At 39.3% G+C, this 18,644-nt stretch overlaps 1 protein-coding gene across 2 annotated transcripts in view; it reads left to right on the top strand.

The window, feature by feature from the left end:
• Positions 1-18,644, top strand: part of pde8b (phosphodiesterase 8B) — a 348,478-nt gene that overhangs the window by 255,708 nt on the left and 74,126 nt on the right. For both annotated transcript variants that reach the window (XM_039758399.1, XM_039758400.1), the window contains exons 7-9: positions 1,414-1,492; positions 4,475-4,615; positions 17,581-17,669. In XM_039758399.1, the coding sequence (XP_039614333.1) occupies positions 1,414-1,492; positions 4,475-4,615; positions 17,581-17,669 (309 nt within the window). The remainder of the gene's footprint in view (positions 1-1,413; positions 1,493-4,474; positions 4,616-17,580; positions 17,670-18,644) is intronic.

Raw genomic sequence — 18,644 nt, 5'->3', positions numbered from 1 at the left:
GGATCCTCATTACTGAGGACAAACAGCTGGACCAGGCCAAGGGGATGCCCACATAACATGTGGCTGTGACAAACAGGTGGTCATTTCCAGAGGCTGGGACTGGCCGACATGTCTGCCTAGGGGGTTGCCAACTGGGATCACTAGCTGTTTCATTTTGTGGTGGGTGCAGTAACGTGCTGTACCAGTGCATGCTCCTCAACCTGACCTGACCTGACCTGAATGAATGAAGAACACTGTGTTGAGAGGTACTTCACCGACTGCACAGGTGTCACAGGAAACGCTAGTAAAGAGTGATGCTAGCTTCTTGAACTTCTCTGTTCTTTTCTCGGCTCCTTTTTCTTTACTTGAGTCATCGCCACTGTTTGGAGAAACGCCAGTTCTAGTAAGAATAGAATGTAGCTAACGGTAAGACTTCTGAGCAGTGGCCTAGCACTTTCAGTGTCCCTATGAAATGGTGCTGCTTAACAAAGCTTTGATGAACGTCGTCATGACATAGATAAACATGGATGTAACCTGCTGTGTAACTGATCAGCTCACGTCCAACCCCATCTGTCGTCCATGTCACCTGTATAGCAGAGTATGGTTCACTTTTCTCGAGTCTGTGAAGATTGTTGGTCAGAGTCTGTTCACATGGATATTTGGGCCTTGCAGACATAGTAAAGTTTGTGCATTCTTCCGATTCTCATATGAATTTAGTTTAGGCACCCAAGTCTCCTGTCAATACCCAGAAATGTTAATGTCAGGTCAGCTAATGAGTGTGTGTGTGTGTGTGTGTGTCCTGCAATAGGCTGTTGTGCCATCAAATGTCATTTCCTGCTTTGATCCTGAATCTGCCAGTAAAGGCTCCAATTCTTCTTAACCTTGAAATGGAGACAGCATTTAAAAATGAGTGGACCATGATCAAAGCAGCAGGTTAGAGTTCATTTAGTTTGTCTTCAGAGGGCCTACTGCAAGTGTTAATTGTACATGAACAGGCAGAATAGCGTGAGGTAAATGAAAGGACAAAACAAGAAGAAGCTGTCACACTTTACTCATTTATACACTTTGACCCTCAACCATCACTTGGACTTTTGCTGGGAATTTTCAGCCCAAATCGACTAGTATGTCAAGTTTAGCCCATTGAGGTCGGTAATATGACACTTTATTGGTTAATGGTTACTCTGAACTGCCTGAGGCCCTCCATACTTTATCCTGGGCTCTCGGCAGCTTAGCACCTGTAGGCAGTTATCCCCGGGAACGTCGCCAACACTTTTCACTGACAGCTCTGCTCTATGGCTATAACCAGACCTGTTGAAATTAAAGGATAATGGAGGTGTTTTTTATTTGAATGGAAAAATAAATTGTTAAGGGCAGTTTGAGGTTGTGTCATACTGTTTTTTTTCTACTTAAATGTGGTTTATTTGTGGATTCCAGAACCTGTAATTCCCTGTTTACAGCACTGGAGCATTGTCAAGAAGCAGTGGAGATAACTAGTGAAGACCATGTCATACAGGTTGGGTGATATTCCCTTTCTTTACTGTAAAAGCAATCAATACAAATGTTCAAGGAAATGCATGGTGACATTTAAATTAAAAAGTAACCGTACATTTCAGTACTCCTAAAGTGTCTGTAACTCTCGTTAGGATGCCATGGCGTCACTTTTTATTCCCACCAGTGCAGTGGTTCGTGCCGAGCCAATCATTTCCAGAGTTCCAAGTTCAAATTACATGAAAGGCACTGTCTGCTGCAGTCCCCGCGGCACACCGACATTGAAATGGTCCTCTGATGGCTCTCTGACCAATATCAAACTGCACCATCTTCTTTTCTCTTATTTGCCCCCTTGTGCTTGAAACAATGATGCTCTGTAAGTGGAGGGCTTTGCTAAAGAAGTTAAGTACGAGGGCATCATTCTGTTAAATTTATTAATCATTGATTTGACGTGACTTTAAATCCTACTTGTGAGACCACATTTGGATTACTGTGTGCTATAAAGTGCAATATAACAGTGTGATCTGAGGTGAGAGGAAAGACTGAAGGAGTTTAAATGGTTTAATCTGAAGAAATTGTCAATTAAGAGGCAGCATTGAATAAATTAATGAATTAAGGTAGATGCGAGCTCTTACATTAAATTATTCATCATAGACATGGGGGCATAGATGAATACATAATGAAGAAACATTAGAAAATTAAGCTTCAAGCAAAGGACTTGTACATACTGTATCTGAAAACAAATCCATAGAAGTGTAGCAAGAAGTAGCACCGTGGGGAACTTCAATGTTGGCTTTATTCTTCTTTGGACATGTTGGCCAATTAGGAATTGACAGGCTGTGTTGAGCTGCGTGGTCTGTTCCCATGAAAACTGTTCTTATTGAACATTATACTGTAACTCAATGGACAAGATTTCACAGTGGATTAACAGTTCAGTTGAGTGTCTTTTGTTTTTGGCACCCAATTGAAACAGAGAACATCAATACAAACACAGCCCTGTACTGGAGACTTGAGCAATTCGAGCTCATCCACAAACTACACTCTTAAAAATAAAGATGCCAGAGTGCTTATTTAGAAAAAAAATATCCACAGAAAGAAGCTCTTTATTTATTTTGACCAGTAACAGGTTCCATAAATAACCATTGTAAGAGAAACAGATAACAAACAGCCTGGCCATCCCACATAACTGGTTTTGTAAATACAGGGTGAGTCAAAATTATGTTAACACTAATGGATTATTTTTATCTTGAACACACCTTTCCAGGTCGATGGGTAGGTTGTGGTGGACCACTGCCATGGCCTCCACACTCTCCTGACTTGACACCCTGTGATTTCTGGTTATGGGGTGTGGTGAAGGAACGCGTGTATAGAAGGAAATCTATGGATCATCTATGCCCATGAAATGTGTGTCCGGGCTTTAAATGGTACTGTTGCTCATTGGTTTTTGTGTGTTGAACATGATGGCCAACAGGTTGAGACATTCCTGTAAATCATCTTGAAGTATGTTTTGTGAAGAAATTGTTTCCGCCATTCAAATGTTAACATAATTTTGACTCACCTTGTATAAACAAAATATACACAACTAGCAGACCACGTGCGCTTCGCTGCAGTCACTGTATTTGGTATAATTATGCATCTACAAAGGCGACTTATAGAGCTTCTTTATATACAACATTTTTTGTTTGTCCTCCTGGAGCCAAAATATACAAATTTTCTTTATGACTAATTCATGAACATCCTACATACAAAAGAGAAACGGGAAAAATGGCAACACTACCGGAAACAACAGTAAATGACATAAAGCAAAAGTCTACTAAACACTAAATGAGATAAAGTAAAAAACGGCAACATCACCGGGAACAACAGTAAATGACATAAAGCAAAAGTCTACTAAACACTGAAGTACAAAAACGAAGTAGAAAGTAATAGTAAATGGCAACACCGCCAGGAACACCGGCACACCGCGTCTACTAAACACTAAGAAACATTAAGTAGAAACACTAAAGGAAAAAAATACTATTCAGTAAGTACTGCGTCTAGTAAACAGTAAATCAGTAAAGGAGAGAGGACTAAACACTAAGGAAAAAGAACGGCAAGACCACGTCAGCTGCGGAGCTCAGCTCGGAGCGAAATGAAGTGAATGGGAGGGGAGATGATCACGTGACTCAACCACCCGCCTTAACTCTCCATCCCTCCACAAACACACAAACACAGTCTCTCGGATCCCAACTCTCCTTTATATGTATAGATTATTGCAGAGCCGCCTTTGCAGACACAAGTTACAAAGCAAAACTGTCCCAAAACCGGAAGCCCCGCCATCTTTGGTCCTTCTGACAGGAAGTGATGTCAGAGGTGTTATAGCCGTCAGTCATCCAATTTTCAGAGGGAGGAAAAGAGAAAAGCATTAGGATGCAACGCCAACCCCCAGTGCAGCAGTAGAGCTACAATCACTAGAGCCCTTCGTCTGTCCCCTATATGCACACACATGACACCATAAATAACAGATTTGTAAAATACCGATGAGTGCCTGATTTTAAAAAGACTCTTTCTGTATATAATAACACAGACTAAGGTTTCTTGATCTGTTACATCTTGCTAGGAAGTAAACTTTTCTGTGTTTTTCACATATTAGGTGTGTTTTAAAGACCAAAGAACTAACTTCATATGAAAAGAAAGTGAAATGGTTCTACAAGGAGTGACACAACCGATTAAAGTGCCACGAGAAAAACATTATTTTTAAGAGTGTAGCTTGTCTTGTGACATTTTAGGGAAATAGTGGAGTATTGTGTGGAGAGTGCCAGTTTAGAATCATTTTAGAAACTCTTTCTTCGATAGCTGAAATATAACAGGCAGGAGAGTAATAATCTCAAATCAAAATAGTTATACTTACACGCTCAAATATAACTTTTGAAGTAAACCTGGGAACTAGGGGCAACATTAAAGGATGGGTAACTTTAAAGTAAAGCAAGTTTATTTAACAGCTAACATTTCATTTTATCCTTCACAGTATGTGAATCCAGCCTTTGAACGCATGATGGGGTACCATAAAGGAGAATTAATTGGGAAAGAGCTAACAGAGCTACCCAAAAGTGACAAAAACCGAGCAGACCTCCTGGACACAATAAATATGTGCATTAAAAAAGGGAAGGTGAGTGCTTTATTTTGATTTTTTTTTTTATTATATCATCATTTTTGAAGTAGCTTCTGCAGTCGAGATGGATGCCGCAAGAGAGAAGTTTATCTTCGTACAGAAGTTCAAAGAAATAATACAACAAATGACAGCAAACCCACATCAGATACACACAAGGATTATAAAAAAGAAGAAAACAGCTGACTTGGCTAAAGACAAAAAGAGCTGTGCCAGTCTCAGTGAGGCATTATGCAGACATATCGCTGTTGGCATAAAGGAGCCCCCCGTAGTGTTTCTTGACACACCTCTGCTGAATGATTCATTGGCTGAAAGTCCTCCATGTTAGTGTCTCACAGAGAGGATGTGTAGCATGGTTTGTAATTTCACTCAGTTTAGTTTTAATTCCCTCCTTCGCTATGACCTCCAGTGGGTCCAGAGTGTGTTCCATAACTTAGCGTGCCCTTTTAATTGGCCTGTTGATTCAGTAGGCCTCTCCTGAGCAGTGGCGGTTATTGATATGGGCCGTCGCCCAGGGAGGCATCGTGGTGGGGTCGACATCTTGGGCATCGGCAAAAAAATTATTTTTTTTTGCACGCGCCCATGCTGCCCTGACATCATGCCAGCACATTTTTGGGATTGCATGGGCACCGATCGGTTTTCTATTGCCCATTTGCAGGGAGCTTGCTGCTTGCCACACAGGGAGGAGAGGGGCAGTGCAGCGGGGGATTCTCTGGCTGGCTGGCGCAGCATCTAATAACCAGCATGCAAAATGAAACAAAATAAAAACAAACAAACAAAAGCACCAGTCATTATGATTTAGACCAGGGGTCTTCAACTAAAATCTATCGAGGTCCAGTCAGAGAAAATTTCTTGAAGCAAAGGTCCGGTCCGTCTGAAGATCATGTTGTCTAACTATTTAGTATCATGTCTATTTAAGTAGCCTAGTAGTTGTATCAACATCTGCATGTAATTAATACTAGACTTTCAAATCAAATTAGTTTAGTACAATTCATAATCCTTTTGACAATATTTATTTTCAAACACAGAACTGAACATTTATGTATGACTGCAAATATGTACTTTTTTGTTCTGTCAGTGTATAATTTCTTCTTTAATTTAATAAACAAAAGTAGGGCTGCACTTCAAAATAAGACAAAAATAAATTATGAAAACTGTGCATGCTTAAATAAAGTGCTAAACTTCAGAAGAATACAAAAGGAATGGAGAAAAAGCTTAACATTTCCCCTTTTCTGTTTCACATTTTGACTCAAGTCTCAACCAATTTCACAGATAACAAATCTCAACACATCTTAACAATGTAACAGGTTTAAATGCCCATTTTCTTCCCCTCTTATATTCATTGCACACTTTTTTGCTCAGTGAGAGAATTGAGCTCTAGCTTGTTTGTTTGTTTTCCCTCAAGTAATGTTTCAGCTACTGCACTCATGCATTCTTTGACAACCCCTCCATCTGTAAATGGCTTTCTGTGTTGTCCCAAAATCCAAGTAACTCTGAGGGAGCACTCCTGAGCACGTTGTTGGGCAGTGAATGTGTGGCTCAGGATCCTGGTGGACTGGTCATATTGGCCTCTGAGACTAATGATTTTTTGTGATCTCACTTCAGATTTGAGTGGGTATGTTCGTTCAAAATCTTTATGCTTCGTCTCATAATGTCGTTTCACATTGGCACTTTTTACAAGTGCCACGGTTTCTGAACATATGAGACACACAGGTTTAGTGTTTCCAGTGGGAAGTATGAACAGAAATGAGTTTGTCCATTCTGGATTAAATACCCTATTTTCGCTGTCCACTTTCCTTCTTTTAGAGAGCGCCATTTGCTCCGTATATTTCTGTCCCTTTCGCCGTGTCACTCGTCTCTTCTTTATCCAACAACAACAACAACAACATTTATTTATATAGCACATTTTCATACAAACAGTAGCTCAAAGTGCTTTACATATTAAAGAATAGAAAAATGAAAGACATAATTATAAAAAAATAAATCAACATTAACATCGAATAAGAGTAAGGTTCAATGGCCAGGGGGGACAGAAAAAACAAAAAAACTCCAGACGGCTGGAGAAAAATAAAATCTGTAGGGATTCCAGACCATGAGACTGCCCAGTCCCCTCTGGGCATTCTACCTAACATAAATGAAACAGTCCTCTTTGGATTTAGGGTTCTCACGGAAGGGCTTGATGATGATGATGGTCACGTAGACTTCTGCCTTTTAATCCATCCATCATTGTTGGAGCATCATGAAGCTTTGAGTAGGTGGAGGTGGCGCAGGCCACCACCACAAAGAAACCGGAAAAAGAAACAGAAAAGAGAGTAGGGGTCAGTACCGATTTTAGAGCCACCATGAATAGTTGTTATGATGAATTGAACATACAGAGTATCAGGATTAAGTTAAATTACGATTAAAATGAAGTTATAAAAGGCCATGTTAAAGTAATGTGTTTTCAGCAGTGTTTTAAAGTGCTCTACTGTATCAGCCTGGCGAATTCCTATTGGCAGGCTATTCCAGATTTTAGGTGCATAACAGCAGAAGGCCGCCTCACCACTTCTTTTAAGTTTTGTTCTTGGAATTCTAAGGAGACACTCATTTGAGGATCTGAGGTTACGATTTGGAATATAAGGTGTCAGACATTCCGATATATAAGATGGGGCGAGATTATTTAAGGCTTTATAAACCATAAGCAGAATTTTAAAGTCAATTCTGAATGACACAGGTAACCAGTGTAGTGACATTAAAACTGGAGAAATGTGTTCTGATTTTCTTTTCCTAGTTAGGATTCTAGCAGCTGCATTCTGCACTAGTTGCAAACGATTTATATCTTTTTGGGTAGTCCTGAGAGGAGTGCGTTACAGTAATCTAGTCGACTGAAAACAAACGCGTGAACTAATTTCTCAGCATCTTTCAGTGATAAAAGAGGTCTAACTTTACTTATGTTTCTTAAGTGAAAAATGCTGTCCTAATGATCTGATTAATATGTGATTTAAAATTCAGATTACAGTCAACAATCACCCCTAAGCTTTTACCTCCGTCTTGACTTTTAATCCTAATGTATCCAGTTTATTTCTAATAGCCTCATTGTATCCATTATTGCTGATCACTAAAATTTCAGTTTTCTCTTTATTTAACTTGAGAAAATTACTATTCATCCATTCTGAGATATAAGTCAGACATTGTGTTAGTGAATCAATAGAATCGGGGTCATCAGGTGCTATTGATAAGTACAGCTGTGTGTCATCAGCATAGCTGTGGTAGCTCACGTTGTGCCCTGAGATAATCTGACCTAATGGAAGCATGTAGATTGAGAATAACAGCGGACCCAGGATAGAGCCTTGTGGAACACCATATTGGATATCATGTGTCTTCGAGTTGTAATTCCCACAACTAACAAAATATTTTCTCCCTGTCAGGTAGGATTCAAACCAATTTAAGACACTGCCAGAGAGGCCCACCCATTGACTAAGGCGATTTCTAAGAATGTTGTGATCAATGGTGTCAAATGCAGCACTCAGATCTAAGAGGATGAGAACAGATAAATGGCCTCTGTCTGCATTTACCCGCAAGTCATTTACTACTTTAACGAGTGCAGTTTCTGTGCTGTGATTTGTTCTAAAACCTGACTGAAATTTATCAAGAATAGCATGTTTATTTAGGTGGTCATTTAACTGCATAATGACTGCCTTCTCTAGAACTTTACTTAAGAAGGGCAAGTTAGAGATGGGTCTAAAATTTTCAAGAGCCGAGGGGTCAAGATTATGTTTCTTAAGTAGGGGTTTAACTACAGCAGTCTTAAGACAGTCTGGGAAGACCCCAGTATCTATTGACGAATTAACTATGTCCAGAATATTATCAATTAGCACGCCTGATACTTCTTTGAAAAACCTTGTTGGTATCGGGTCAAGGACGCAGGTGGAGGGTTTTAATTGAGATATTATCCAGCACAGTCTCACAGTATCTCTCAGTAGTCTTTATTTTTATCGCTACATTTCTTTCGAACGTTTCGGTTCCTGACCTTGCCTCTAACACACGTTTCACTATCTTTCTTCTTTTCGACCGTATCTCTGAAAAATCCCTCCTCTGTTTGCGTACATGGATTCGTAAAACAACGTTCACCGACTAGAATCCGCAGACTTGATTGGATGAGAGGTATCACGTGAAATGGCTTAGCGCGTATACTGTGTATTTCCTCACCATTACCGTAAAGATTACAAAGCTGCGCCGGATAAAAATAGAAGCCCCATCATGTTTAAATGATAACCTTTTGTTTTGGCTGTAAGTCAAGGTCCGTATGAGACAGCTTTGCGGTCCGGATGCGGACCGAGGTCCGCCTGTTAGTGACCTCTGATTTAGACTTATAATTTGCACCGATGTGTTTTCTAAATTCTATCACACCCATACTATATATGCGGGAAGTGAGTGTGAGGGCTCTCAGTGCGCCTGCTTGCCGCTATCGAAAGGGGAGGGGGGCGGGTGCTGCCAAATAAAGCACATTTCATTTATAATATTGTCAATCCAAACCCATTACAACACAATTCATTTTTCCTGGGTTGTACGAAATCACAGAAATCGTTAGATGGGCGCTGAGCAGAGTACAGCAAACAGGAATAATAAATCGTCCTGCGTGAAGCTGGCGCCAGAGGGGGTGTTCGCCCAGGGCACCAAACAGGCTAGGACGCTCCTGCTCCTGAGGTTGTGTTACCAGCCCAGCACACCACAGCTTAGAAAATCTCTCTGGCCATCACAAAATTATAGAAGACGTGAAGGAGATCACTTCCCACATTAAAGGAACAACGTCTCTTAAGAAAAAGAGCCTGCTCTGCCCTTTCTTATATAGCTTCTCTGTGTTACGAGAAAAGTCCAACCTGTCATTGATGTGGACCCCCAAGTACTTGTAGGAGTGCACCACCTGTACATTCACTCCCTGGATAGTGACCGGACATAGAGGCTTCTTGGTGTGGCGAAAGTCAATAACCAGTTCCTTGGTTTTGTTGATGTTAAGTTGCCAACAATTCTTTCTGCACCAACAAACAAAGTTCTCCACCTGACTCCTATATTCTGTCAAATCCCCTTCATCAATACACCCCATAAGTGCAGCGTTATCTGAGAATCTCTGCAAGTGACATGACCTGCTGTTATATTTATAGTCTGAGATGCGGAGGGTGAAGGACTGTTCGTTATGGCGCTCCAGTGTTGCCTCACATCCATATCAGAGACACAGTCCTTGAGTCTCACAAACTGCGATCTGCTAGACAGATAGTCCTTTAACAAGGAAACCATAGCCTTATCCACCTGCATATCTCTGAGCTAACCCCTTAACAACAATGGCCAGATGGTATTGAAGGCACTGGAATAATCAAAAAACATAATCCTCACAGTGCAGCCAACTTTGTCCAGGTGAGAGTAAGCCTTCTGGAGCAGACAGGTAATTACATCTTCCATTTCAATCTTTTTCTGATAAGCAAACTGCAGTGAGTCTAAATGGTCCTTCACAAGAGGACATATATATTCCAGGACTGGCCTCTTGAAGGTCTTCATGGTGTGACACGTACCGACTACTGGTCTGTAGTCATTAGATGAGGCGCCTGCCTTCTTTGGAATGGGAGTAATACAAAATGTTTTCCACAGCAGCAGCAGACCCTCAAGGAGAAACCGGCTTGAGAGCAGAGGATATGACAAAGTTGGTCAGCACAGGCCTTTAGTACTCTTTCTGATTGCGTGGCTTTTCCTGAGTAGCCTCTTCAGTTGGTCACTACTGTCAGTCCATACTGATCGTAACAGATGGATTCATCACTGCTCATAAAGGTTGAAGTGGTAGGAGTAGAATAAGTACACAAAGTTGTTCATGCAATAGAGATGATGTGGCAAGACTGCTCATTGGAAGAAGCTGGTGGTGGAAAGAGGGAGGATCTAAACTAAAGTTTACATTTTTTGTATGTTAGCTAAAACACAATAGAGGGTTACATATGTAAAACATTTGAAGTGAAAACATCGCAGTAGCCTGATAGTGATGAAACAGATCTAGTGTTAATAGTGAGTAGCACGCTGTTTAAAATTCCCAACCCAGGGTATTAAAATAATAATTTTATTAGAAGTACAATATTTATTAAAGAGAACAATGTATTAAGGTTGATGATGTAAAACATTTGTATTAATTTTTGCTTCTCTTATCTTCCTTACCATATATGACACACCACTTGAACTGCATGTGTGTTTCGATTGCAGTTAACTAACTCGACTTCCATCTTTCCAAATCTGCTAACTCCTGCCAACACACAAGAGTCTTAGTTCATTTAATAAAATAGCAAAGAAAATAGAAAAGCTGGGACATAATTAGAGTCAAACTATATTCTAACTTGGTTATACAAAGAAGGCTTTCCAACTTTTGGATTTTATTGATTTTAATAACAAATAACATTCCATACAAATAAGTCAAGTTTTACAAGGCTTGGTTCAAAACAAATCAACCTCCACCCATGAGATAGAGAGCTAGGCCAGCAGAGTAATACTTTAAGCCAGTAAAAATATGTAAATAGATAAATTAATAAATAATTAAAAATAAGAAAAAAAGGGCAAAAAAGAGGGGAGAAATTCTGCTTCCTCAATTTAAATGCTTATTCTAAAATATTATTGATTAGTTCCTGCCAGGTTTTGAAAAGGTGAGAATTAGATTTTTTCCAATTTCAAATTAATTATATAATTATGTCCCAGCGTTTATATTTTCTTTGCTATTTTTTCCAATTTCAAATAGTATATAACATCAGTTACCCACTGACTTCAAAGAGGATTCTTCCACTTGAGCAAGATACGTCTGCGTGCCAATAGTGTAGTAAAGTCAATCACAGTTTGTTTGTGCTTCTCCACTTTAAGCCCCTCTGTGAGCCCACCAAACACAGCTGTCAGTGGGTTAGGAGGGACTGAGACACCAAGGCCGTCTGAAAGGCATTTAAAGATTCTGGTCCAGATTGGTGTTAATTTGGTGCTTTCCAATTCTCAACAGTGTCCAGGCTGGCATATGAATGTAAATGTACGACGGGAGACAGGTCTACAATTCAAATGCTCATTTGTACTGAGCGCGTTCCATTATGGTTCATATAAGCCGTCATTGGAGGTGCTGTATTTCACAATATTTTAGCAAAACACGTGTGTTTGGGATGTTGTAAGCATACAACTGGAAAACTTGACATGTGTATTATGCAACATGAGTAATCTTAGACATTTCTGATATTTGATGTCGTCCAGCATTGATCTCCATAGACACCTATTCTATCCGAAAATGTGTTATTCCCACTGTTGAAGATATGACATTAAACATTTTTCTTACCCATCACTACATAGTTACATGGGGTGCGTTTTGTTGGGGCTGGCTGTCATAGACTTCATGTGCAAGCTGTCTCCACGCATTCAGCTTCCTTCAGTCGTTTCATGCGCATATCAGTGTCACAGCTGACCATGTCAGACCATCGTGTTCTTTGCCATCCTCTACTCCGGACTCCTTTCCCTGCATCAGAGACTTTTCTAGTGAGTTGGCTGTCATCACGTGACTAAGGAATGCCAAGCATTGACTAGCTATCTTATCTTGTAAGGGTGCACCACTTTTAATTCTATTAAGGACTTCCTTATCCAGGATTTCACTGTCTGCGGTATTCATAGCAGCTTCCTACAACACTACACTTTGAACACATCGATTTTTTTTTCTATCTGCTATTTTCAATGATCATATTTTACATCCATTAGTCGGTATGGGGAAATAATTACTTTGACCATTCTGCACTTGGTAGCAATGCTGATGTTTTTGCTGTTTGATATTTTAAGTTATGTGGGGTAAGTAACATATAAAAATATCATTTTTGGGCGGAGTATTCCTTTAACATATGGACGTTTAATCCACTGACGTGCAGTCTGTGAGTTACAGCTTCATAAGCGTTCCAATATTCTGTCCTCAACTGAACACATGTCTACCTACCAGGGCTTTCACTGGATTTTTAAAGACTGTTCAACATGCTTTTAACCTCTTTGTTTGAGAAAGTATCAAAACTATAGGGAAAGCATCAAACCACATTTCATATTTCCAGCTGCGCAAACATCAAGGACAGACATTTTTTGTTTTCTTTAGTTTTGTTTTACAAGCAGTGACTAACTTTCACAAATTTCTTGCTCCCTTGGCCTCTTGCATATCCAGCTTTAATGTGTTTGGCAACAAAGCCTCATGTTTAAACCATGTCTCTGGCACCAACGCGAGTTTGGGTCAAGATAACTTGTGTGAGAAATAACAAGCCAGGGGCTCTGGAGGCTTTTGTTGATGTCTCTTCCTTTTCATGTAAAGACCCTCATTAATATTTCTTAACATTTATTTGCTTTACTTGCCCCATCTACCTCAATTTCTTTGTTCCGAATTTAAATTAAATTCCCTAACCATGCCTGGAAAAAGCTGAAATATTACAAGCATCCAAGACCTTCATTAAACAAGAGACTCAAATGATTTCTAAGACAAGCCAGAATGTAATTTTGAATTTAAACTTTAAATGTTAAATGAAGTATAAAAACAAGCACAGGGGAATAAAAGGTCATTCATAAAAGGTCTTGAAGAAAGCAAATTGATAGCACCTTGGATATAATACAACAGTTTGTAAAGTTTGCAATTGAAGTTTCAAGCACTGAGACAAGGATACGACCAGAATATTTGCAGTTTTCTTTTTTTCTGCTTGGCATTAACAGTTGAATTCACACACAGCTTTAAAGAATTACAGTGTGCGGTTGTGGTTGTGGCTTTCTGGCACTGATTCTTGGAGAGTTTCAGAATAATATTGATGATAAGCTTTTCAGGGTTTAGTCGTCACTGCATCAAGCATGTTTTACCTCTCATTCCTGCTTCCCGCGGTAATAAATGGAAAGAAAAATAAATAAAAGGTAAATTACAGTCAATCGGCCTACTGCGTGCCAAACAACAGTCCGTATATATAAAATAATAAAAGCTGACAACCATGTGCGGAATGTACTGAAAACACGATTACTTTCTTGGTATTAGTAGGCAGCTGTGAGACAAATGGCATGCTTTAGCTGTTTGTGATTTGTAGCAGTTGAGGTAATAACAGGGTTTGATCCTGGTGGTCCTGGATTTTCCATATGCCAAACCATAACGTAAGGAGCTGACTGGACTCAGGCTTTATTCCAGCAATGTTTGATGTAGGTCTCACTTAAAGGTTCAGTAGCTGCATACACTCTTCATACAACTACGGAAACTTGAAACAACGTTAAAAATATAAATAATGGTCAACTGTGGCCAGTATCCGCTTTATTGGTGTCCTCAGCAGTCATTGCAGCTGTACAAATACCGTTGTGTGATTCCGTGGCAATGCCACAAAGATGATAAGTGAGGTAAGAAGAGGAATAGGAGGTTCATTAATGTGAATGGAAACCTTGGGTCTGCTCTTACGCTGCCCATGGAGACCATGGAACGCATCATTTGATTACGCCTTGCAGAAGCCATTGCCATCTGAGCAGGACTGCTGAACACTTTAAAGTGCTCTGTCTCTCTCTGCGTCACCTTCTCTCCCTCTGTCTTTAATGATGTTGCCATTGCATTATTGTTGAAGTCCACCTGTTCAGTATTTTGGTTCACCTACATTACATAGTTATAGTGTATTATGGTGTGTGTGTGTATGAATTAATGCTGGGTACATCTGCTTGATATCACTCCACATTTATGGCTTTCTCCACAGGGATGGCTGCCTTAAACTTCTGCATAGCTGTTGTATAGCGCCCTGAATGTGCTACTAGCCTGCATGTGGACAGCTTCTTCAAGCAAAATGAGCCTTCCGTGTAGCTGTTTTATAGTGCCTCACATAGGCAGCTCCCTTAAACAAAATGAGACTTGGATACGCTGTAGCTCAGTGATCTCAACTACTTGGTCACTTCAACGGTCGCACCCAACCCAAAATATAATAGTGCCTCTGACGATCACACTTGAATCACCAAGGAGGAAAGAACTGAACGCTGCCCTGATGATAGTGCTAGAATCACCAAGCTGCAGCTCTGACAATCGTGCTAGAATCACTATGGGGAGACAACCCCTCAGGTGGGTTGCAATGACACTTACAAGAGAAAAAATGGGTTGCAGCACCAAAAAGTTTAAGAAACACTGCTGTAGCTGTGTTACGGCCCCCAGCATAGACAGCTTAATCCATTGGTGGATAGCTGCCTTAAGCAAACTGCAGCTTCAGTATAGCTACTTTATAGCGCCATATGTGTGTAAAGCTTCACCTGCACATGGACAGCTGGCTCAAGCAAAGAGGCTTACTAACTTGGTATGCGCAGACTAAACAGTTGTCTTCAGACCCAAGCGTAACTCAGCACCTGCACAACCCATGAGAACAGGTGCCCACTCACCAACACTGCTACTTGTTGAAAGCTTCCCTTTTCAGACACTAACCCCAGTGGGAATGGCAGTCGCCCGCACTAGTGCTCTTTACATTATACCTTGACCCAAAGCATAATTTGTTTAACACAGTAAAAACAGTTGAAGCAAAAAGTTGGATATCTGTTTGAAAAGAATCTTCTTGAAGATACATTTGTAAGGATGGAGATAGTGAGGTGAAGGATGAGTCCTTTCAGGCCTAAGGTGCATTTCTCCTTGGAAAATCTCTATGGCTGCGGAGGTCTTTTATCTGCCAAGTTCAGTGGGAATGCAAACACATATACTTGAGGACACTGATAGATAGATAGATAGATAGATAGATAGATAGATAGATAGATAGATAGATAGATAGATAGATAGATAGATAAGGCACTATATGATAGATAGATAGATAGATAGATAGATAGATAGATATGAATGGCATTATATGATAGATAGATAGATAGATAGATAAGGCACTATATAATAGATAGACAGATAGACTTTATTAATCCCAATCTTAATTAGTGCCAATTAAGAAGACAGCATGACACTGCAGTGGTTAGTGCTGCTGCTTCATGAATCCAGCTCCTTGTTATCTGTGTGGAGTTTGCACATTCTTCCCATGGCAGTGCTCTTACCCCAACGATATGCGGGCTGTGTGTGTCTGTGTGCACTCTGCGTGTGTGAGCTCTGCAGTGAACTGGCACCTTGTCGAGGACCGTGCACTGCGCGGCAAACAGCCCTGCTAAATTTAGTGTGGCGCCTCAGCTGGATTCAGTGGACTTGAGAATGGTATAAAATGGCATTCAGGATGAAACACAGGAAGCATTTCATTAGAGAAAGGTTGTGGGAATCTGAAATAAGCTACTGAAACATTAAAACTGACAGCTTTTAAATTTGTAATTATCTAAATCAGTGGTTCCCGAACTCGGTCCTGAGGATCCTCTGTAGCTGCAGGTTTTTGCTCCAACCAAATTTACAATTAGTGATAATAATTGATCTCAGTTAGTTAGCTGTTTTTTTCTCTTTTCTTATTCTGCATTCTGAAAAGCACAGTAGTATGATTTTTTTTACATTATAAGACATTTACAAATATTTCTATTTTATTGCTATGGCTTTAAGTGCTTAACTCATTTTTTGTTGTTTTCCTATTGTTTTTCTCTTATTCTGCTCCCTTCTTTGCATCCTAACAATGACAATTAGAAACACCCGGATGAACAACATTAAATGATGAAAGGCTGCAACTGCTTCAGTTTTAGGCTCCCTAATTAGTCAATAATGGAGAAGGAGAATGGAAATCACAATGAAGATAAATAAAAAGTAACAAAAAATACTTGTAGCCATCCACATTTAACTGCTTCATTTTTATTAAAATTTTTAAACACGCTTGCTTTTGTAATTTCTTCAATGACCCCAAGACACACAAATTGGGAAATAACAGTTCATGTAATTAGGCTAGGAGTCCAATTAAGAACAAAAGTTGGTTGGAACAAAAACCCCAGGTAAGATTGAGTTTGGGAACCACTGATCTAGAAAAATGCTATAAAAGTTAGTTATTAGATTAACAAGCTTGATGAAATGAACATTCTAGGTTGCAAAATATCTCATGTTTTCATATGCATACTTTATTGTATACCTTTGAATAGAACTGTGAGTCTTAAAACTGGATCTCTCTATTAAAGTATATGTTTTTAAGTCTCATTCATAAGTTTTTTTTTTTTAATCTGCTCTTACTTTCACTTCTCCGTGTTCCGTTATTTGTATGAAATGTGTAAAAGGTGTTTATATTATGATAAAGCATTTTTCTTTATTTTTCAGTAATGAGAATATCCATTTAATGTTATAACTATTTCACTCACCTGAAGGATCCTGGTAAAGAAAAACCCAACCTGGTAATCATAAGCCACAAAGCATTATATGCATCACGGGTATCAAGTGAGCTATCAGCTCCTGCAATTTTTGAATGACATAGCCGTCATGCTTGTAAAAATGAACGTGTTTTATATGTACATTTTGGCTTATGCTTTTTATTGTGCACAATCTTTTTTTGATCATTTTGGTTTATTTTGACAATTTTATTTTGTTTGTGTTCTGTTTCGTTCTTTTTTATGTGACGTGCTCGGATGGGTCACATGACAACAGTGGCTGCATCAGTTCTGTCACAGGATGTGATGGTGCAAGTCTGGCAGCGGCTCTGTTGCACATCATTCCTTGGTCGATAAACGTCCTGTATCCCAATCTAGCATCATTTAGCTACTTTAACATGCAGACCCAAGTGTCAGGTTTCATTTTTATTTTATTGAACTTCTTTCACCAACTTCTGATTCTGTTTTTTTACCCTCATGATCATTTAATGTTACCTCATCTTATCATCTCCTGGTTATTTTATCTTTGTCACAACAATCCTTAGAGACTTCACTTATTTTAACAATGCCTTTATGAGGGCCATTAATAAAAAGAAGCAAAAACCCAAAAGTTAACAAACAAACAATAAGAAACATGCAAAGAAGTATTAAAAATATGTATTGCTTTCAAAGCCTTTCTTTTCAGTATGTTTTTTTTTTTCTTTTAGGAGTGGCAAGGGATTTATTATGCACGACGGAAAGCAGGAGACAACATACAGCAACATGTTAAAATAACACCGGTCACTGGGCAGGGAGGGTAAGTACACTTTTTAATTGTTAGCAGCGTATAGTTTTGTCTTAAATAAATTGAATGTATGTGTCCTAAATACACTGTAAGATCGATATACAGTGATACCTTGAGATACGAGTTTAATTCGTTCCATGACTGAGCTCGTAAGTCAAAATGCTCGTATTTCAAATCAATTTCCCCATTGAAATGACTTGAAATGAGATTAATTCATGCCAGCCCCCAAAAAACCACCCCAATTTTTTGTTAAATGTTTTCAACATAAGAAAAATGAATTTATAATTAACAAATATTGTATACAACCAAAACAAAACCTAATACATAAAAGACAATCTAAAGAAATAAACAGATATTGGCGAAACCGATTAGCGTATTGTAATGTTTTTTTCTTTCACTTCACTTTTGCTTAACTTAATTTTCTTCTTCACTAGTTTTTTTCTTTTTTGCCACGCTTTGGTCACTTTCATTTGCAGGGTGTTTCAATAGAAACCTGTCCATGGAGCTTTGTTTAGTCCTCCCCTCTAGAATCTTTCTGAAATGAGTTAGGCAAGTGTCATGAAATAGCGCCGCTGCATGATGAGTTTCTTTTCAATAAAGTCGAGCATTAGGCAAGTGTCATTAAATTTCGAATTTTGGCTCGTAACTGAAGATAAAAAATCGACATAGTGATAGCTCGTATGTCAAAAAACTCGTACGTTGGGGCACTCGTATCTCAAGGTACCACTGTACTTTATAATAATTTAACAAGTTTGTGAGGAGCCTGCTGGTCCCCTTTTGAAACTAAAACTGTGATTCCACATTTCTCATCCATCTTGCAGTGAGAGTTAGTTTGTGAAACCAAAGTAATTTTTGTAGCCCGGGGAGCTGCCTAAACTCTTCCTCTACTGTGCAGGTTACTACACCAGTCTTGGACTAGGTGTACTGTATAAGTGTTTTATTGACTTAAATCAAATGAATTACACAAAGAATCCACTTACTACCTGA

This window comes from Polypterus senegalus, chromosome 7 (genome assembly GCF_016835505.1).
Source record: "Polypterus senegalus isolate Bchr_013 chromosome 7, ASM1683550v1, whole genome shotgun sequence".
Taxonomy (NCBI): Eukaryota; Metazoa; Chordata; class Cladistia; order Polypteriformes; family Polypteridae; genus Polypterus; species Polypterus senegalus.
This window is presented reverse-complemented; position numbering and strand designations above follow the sequence as displayed.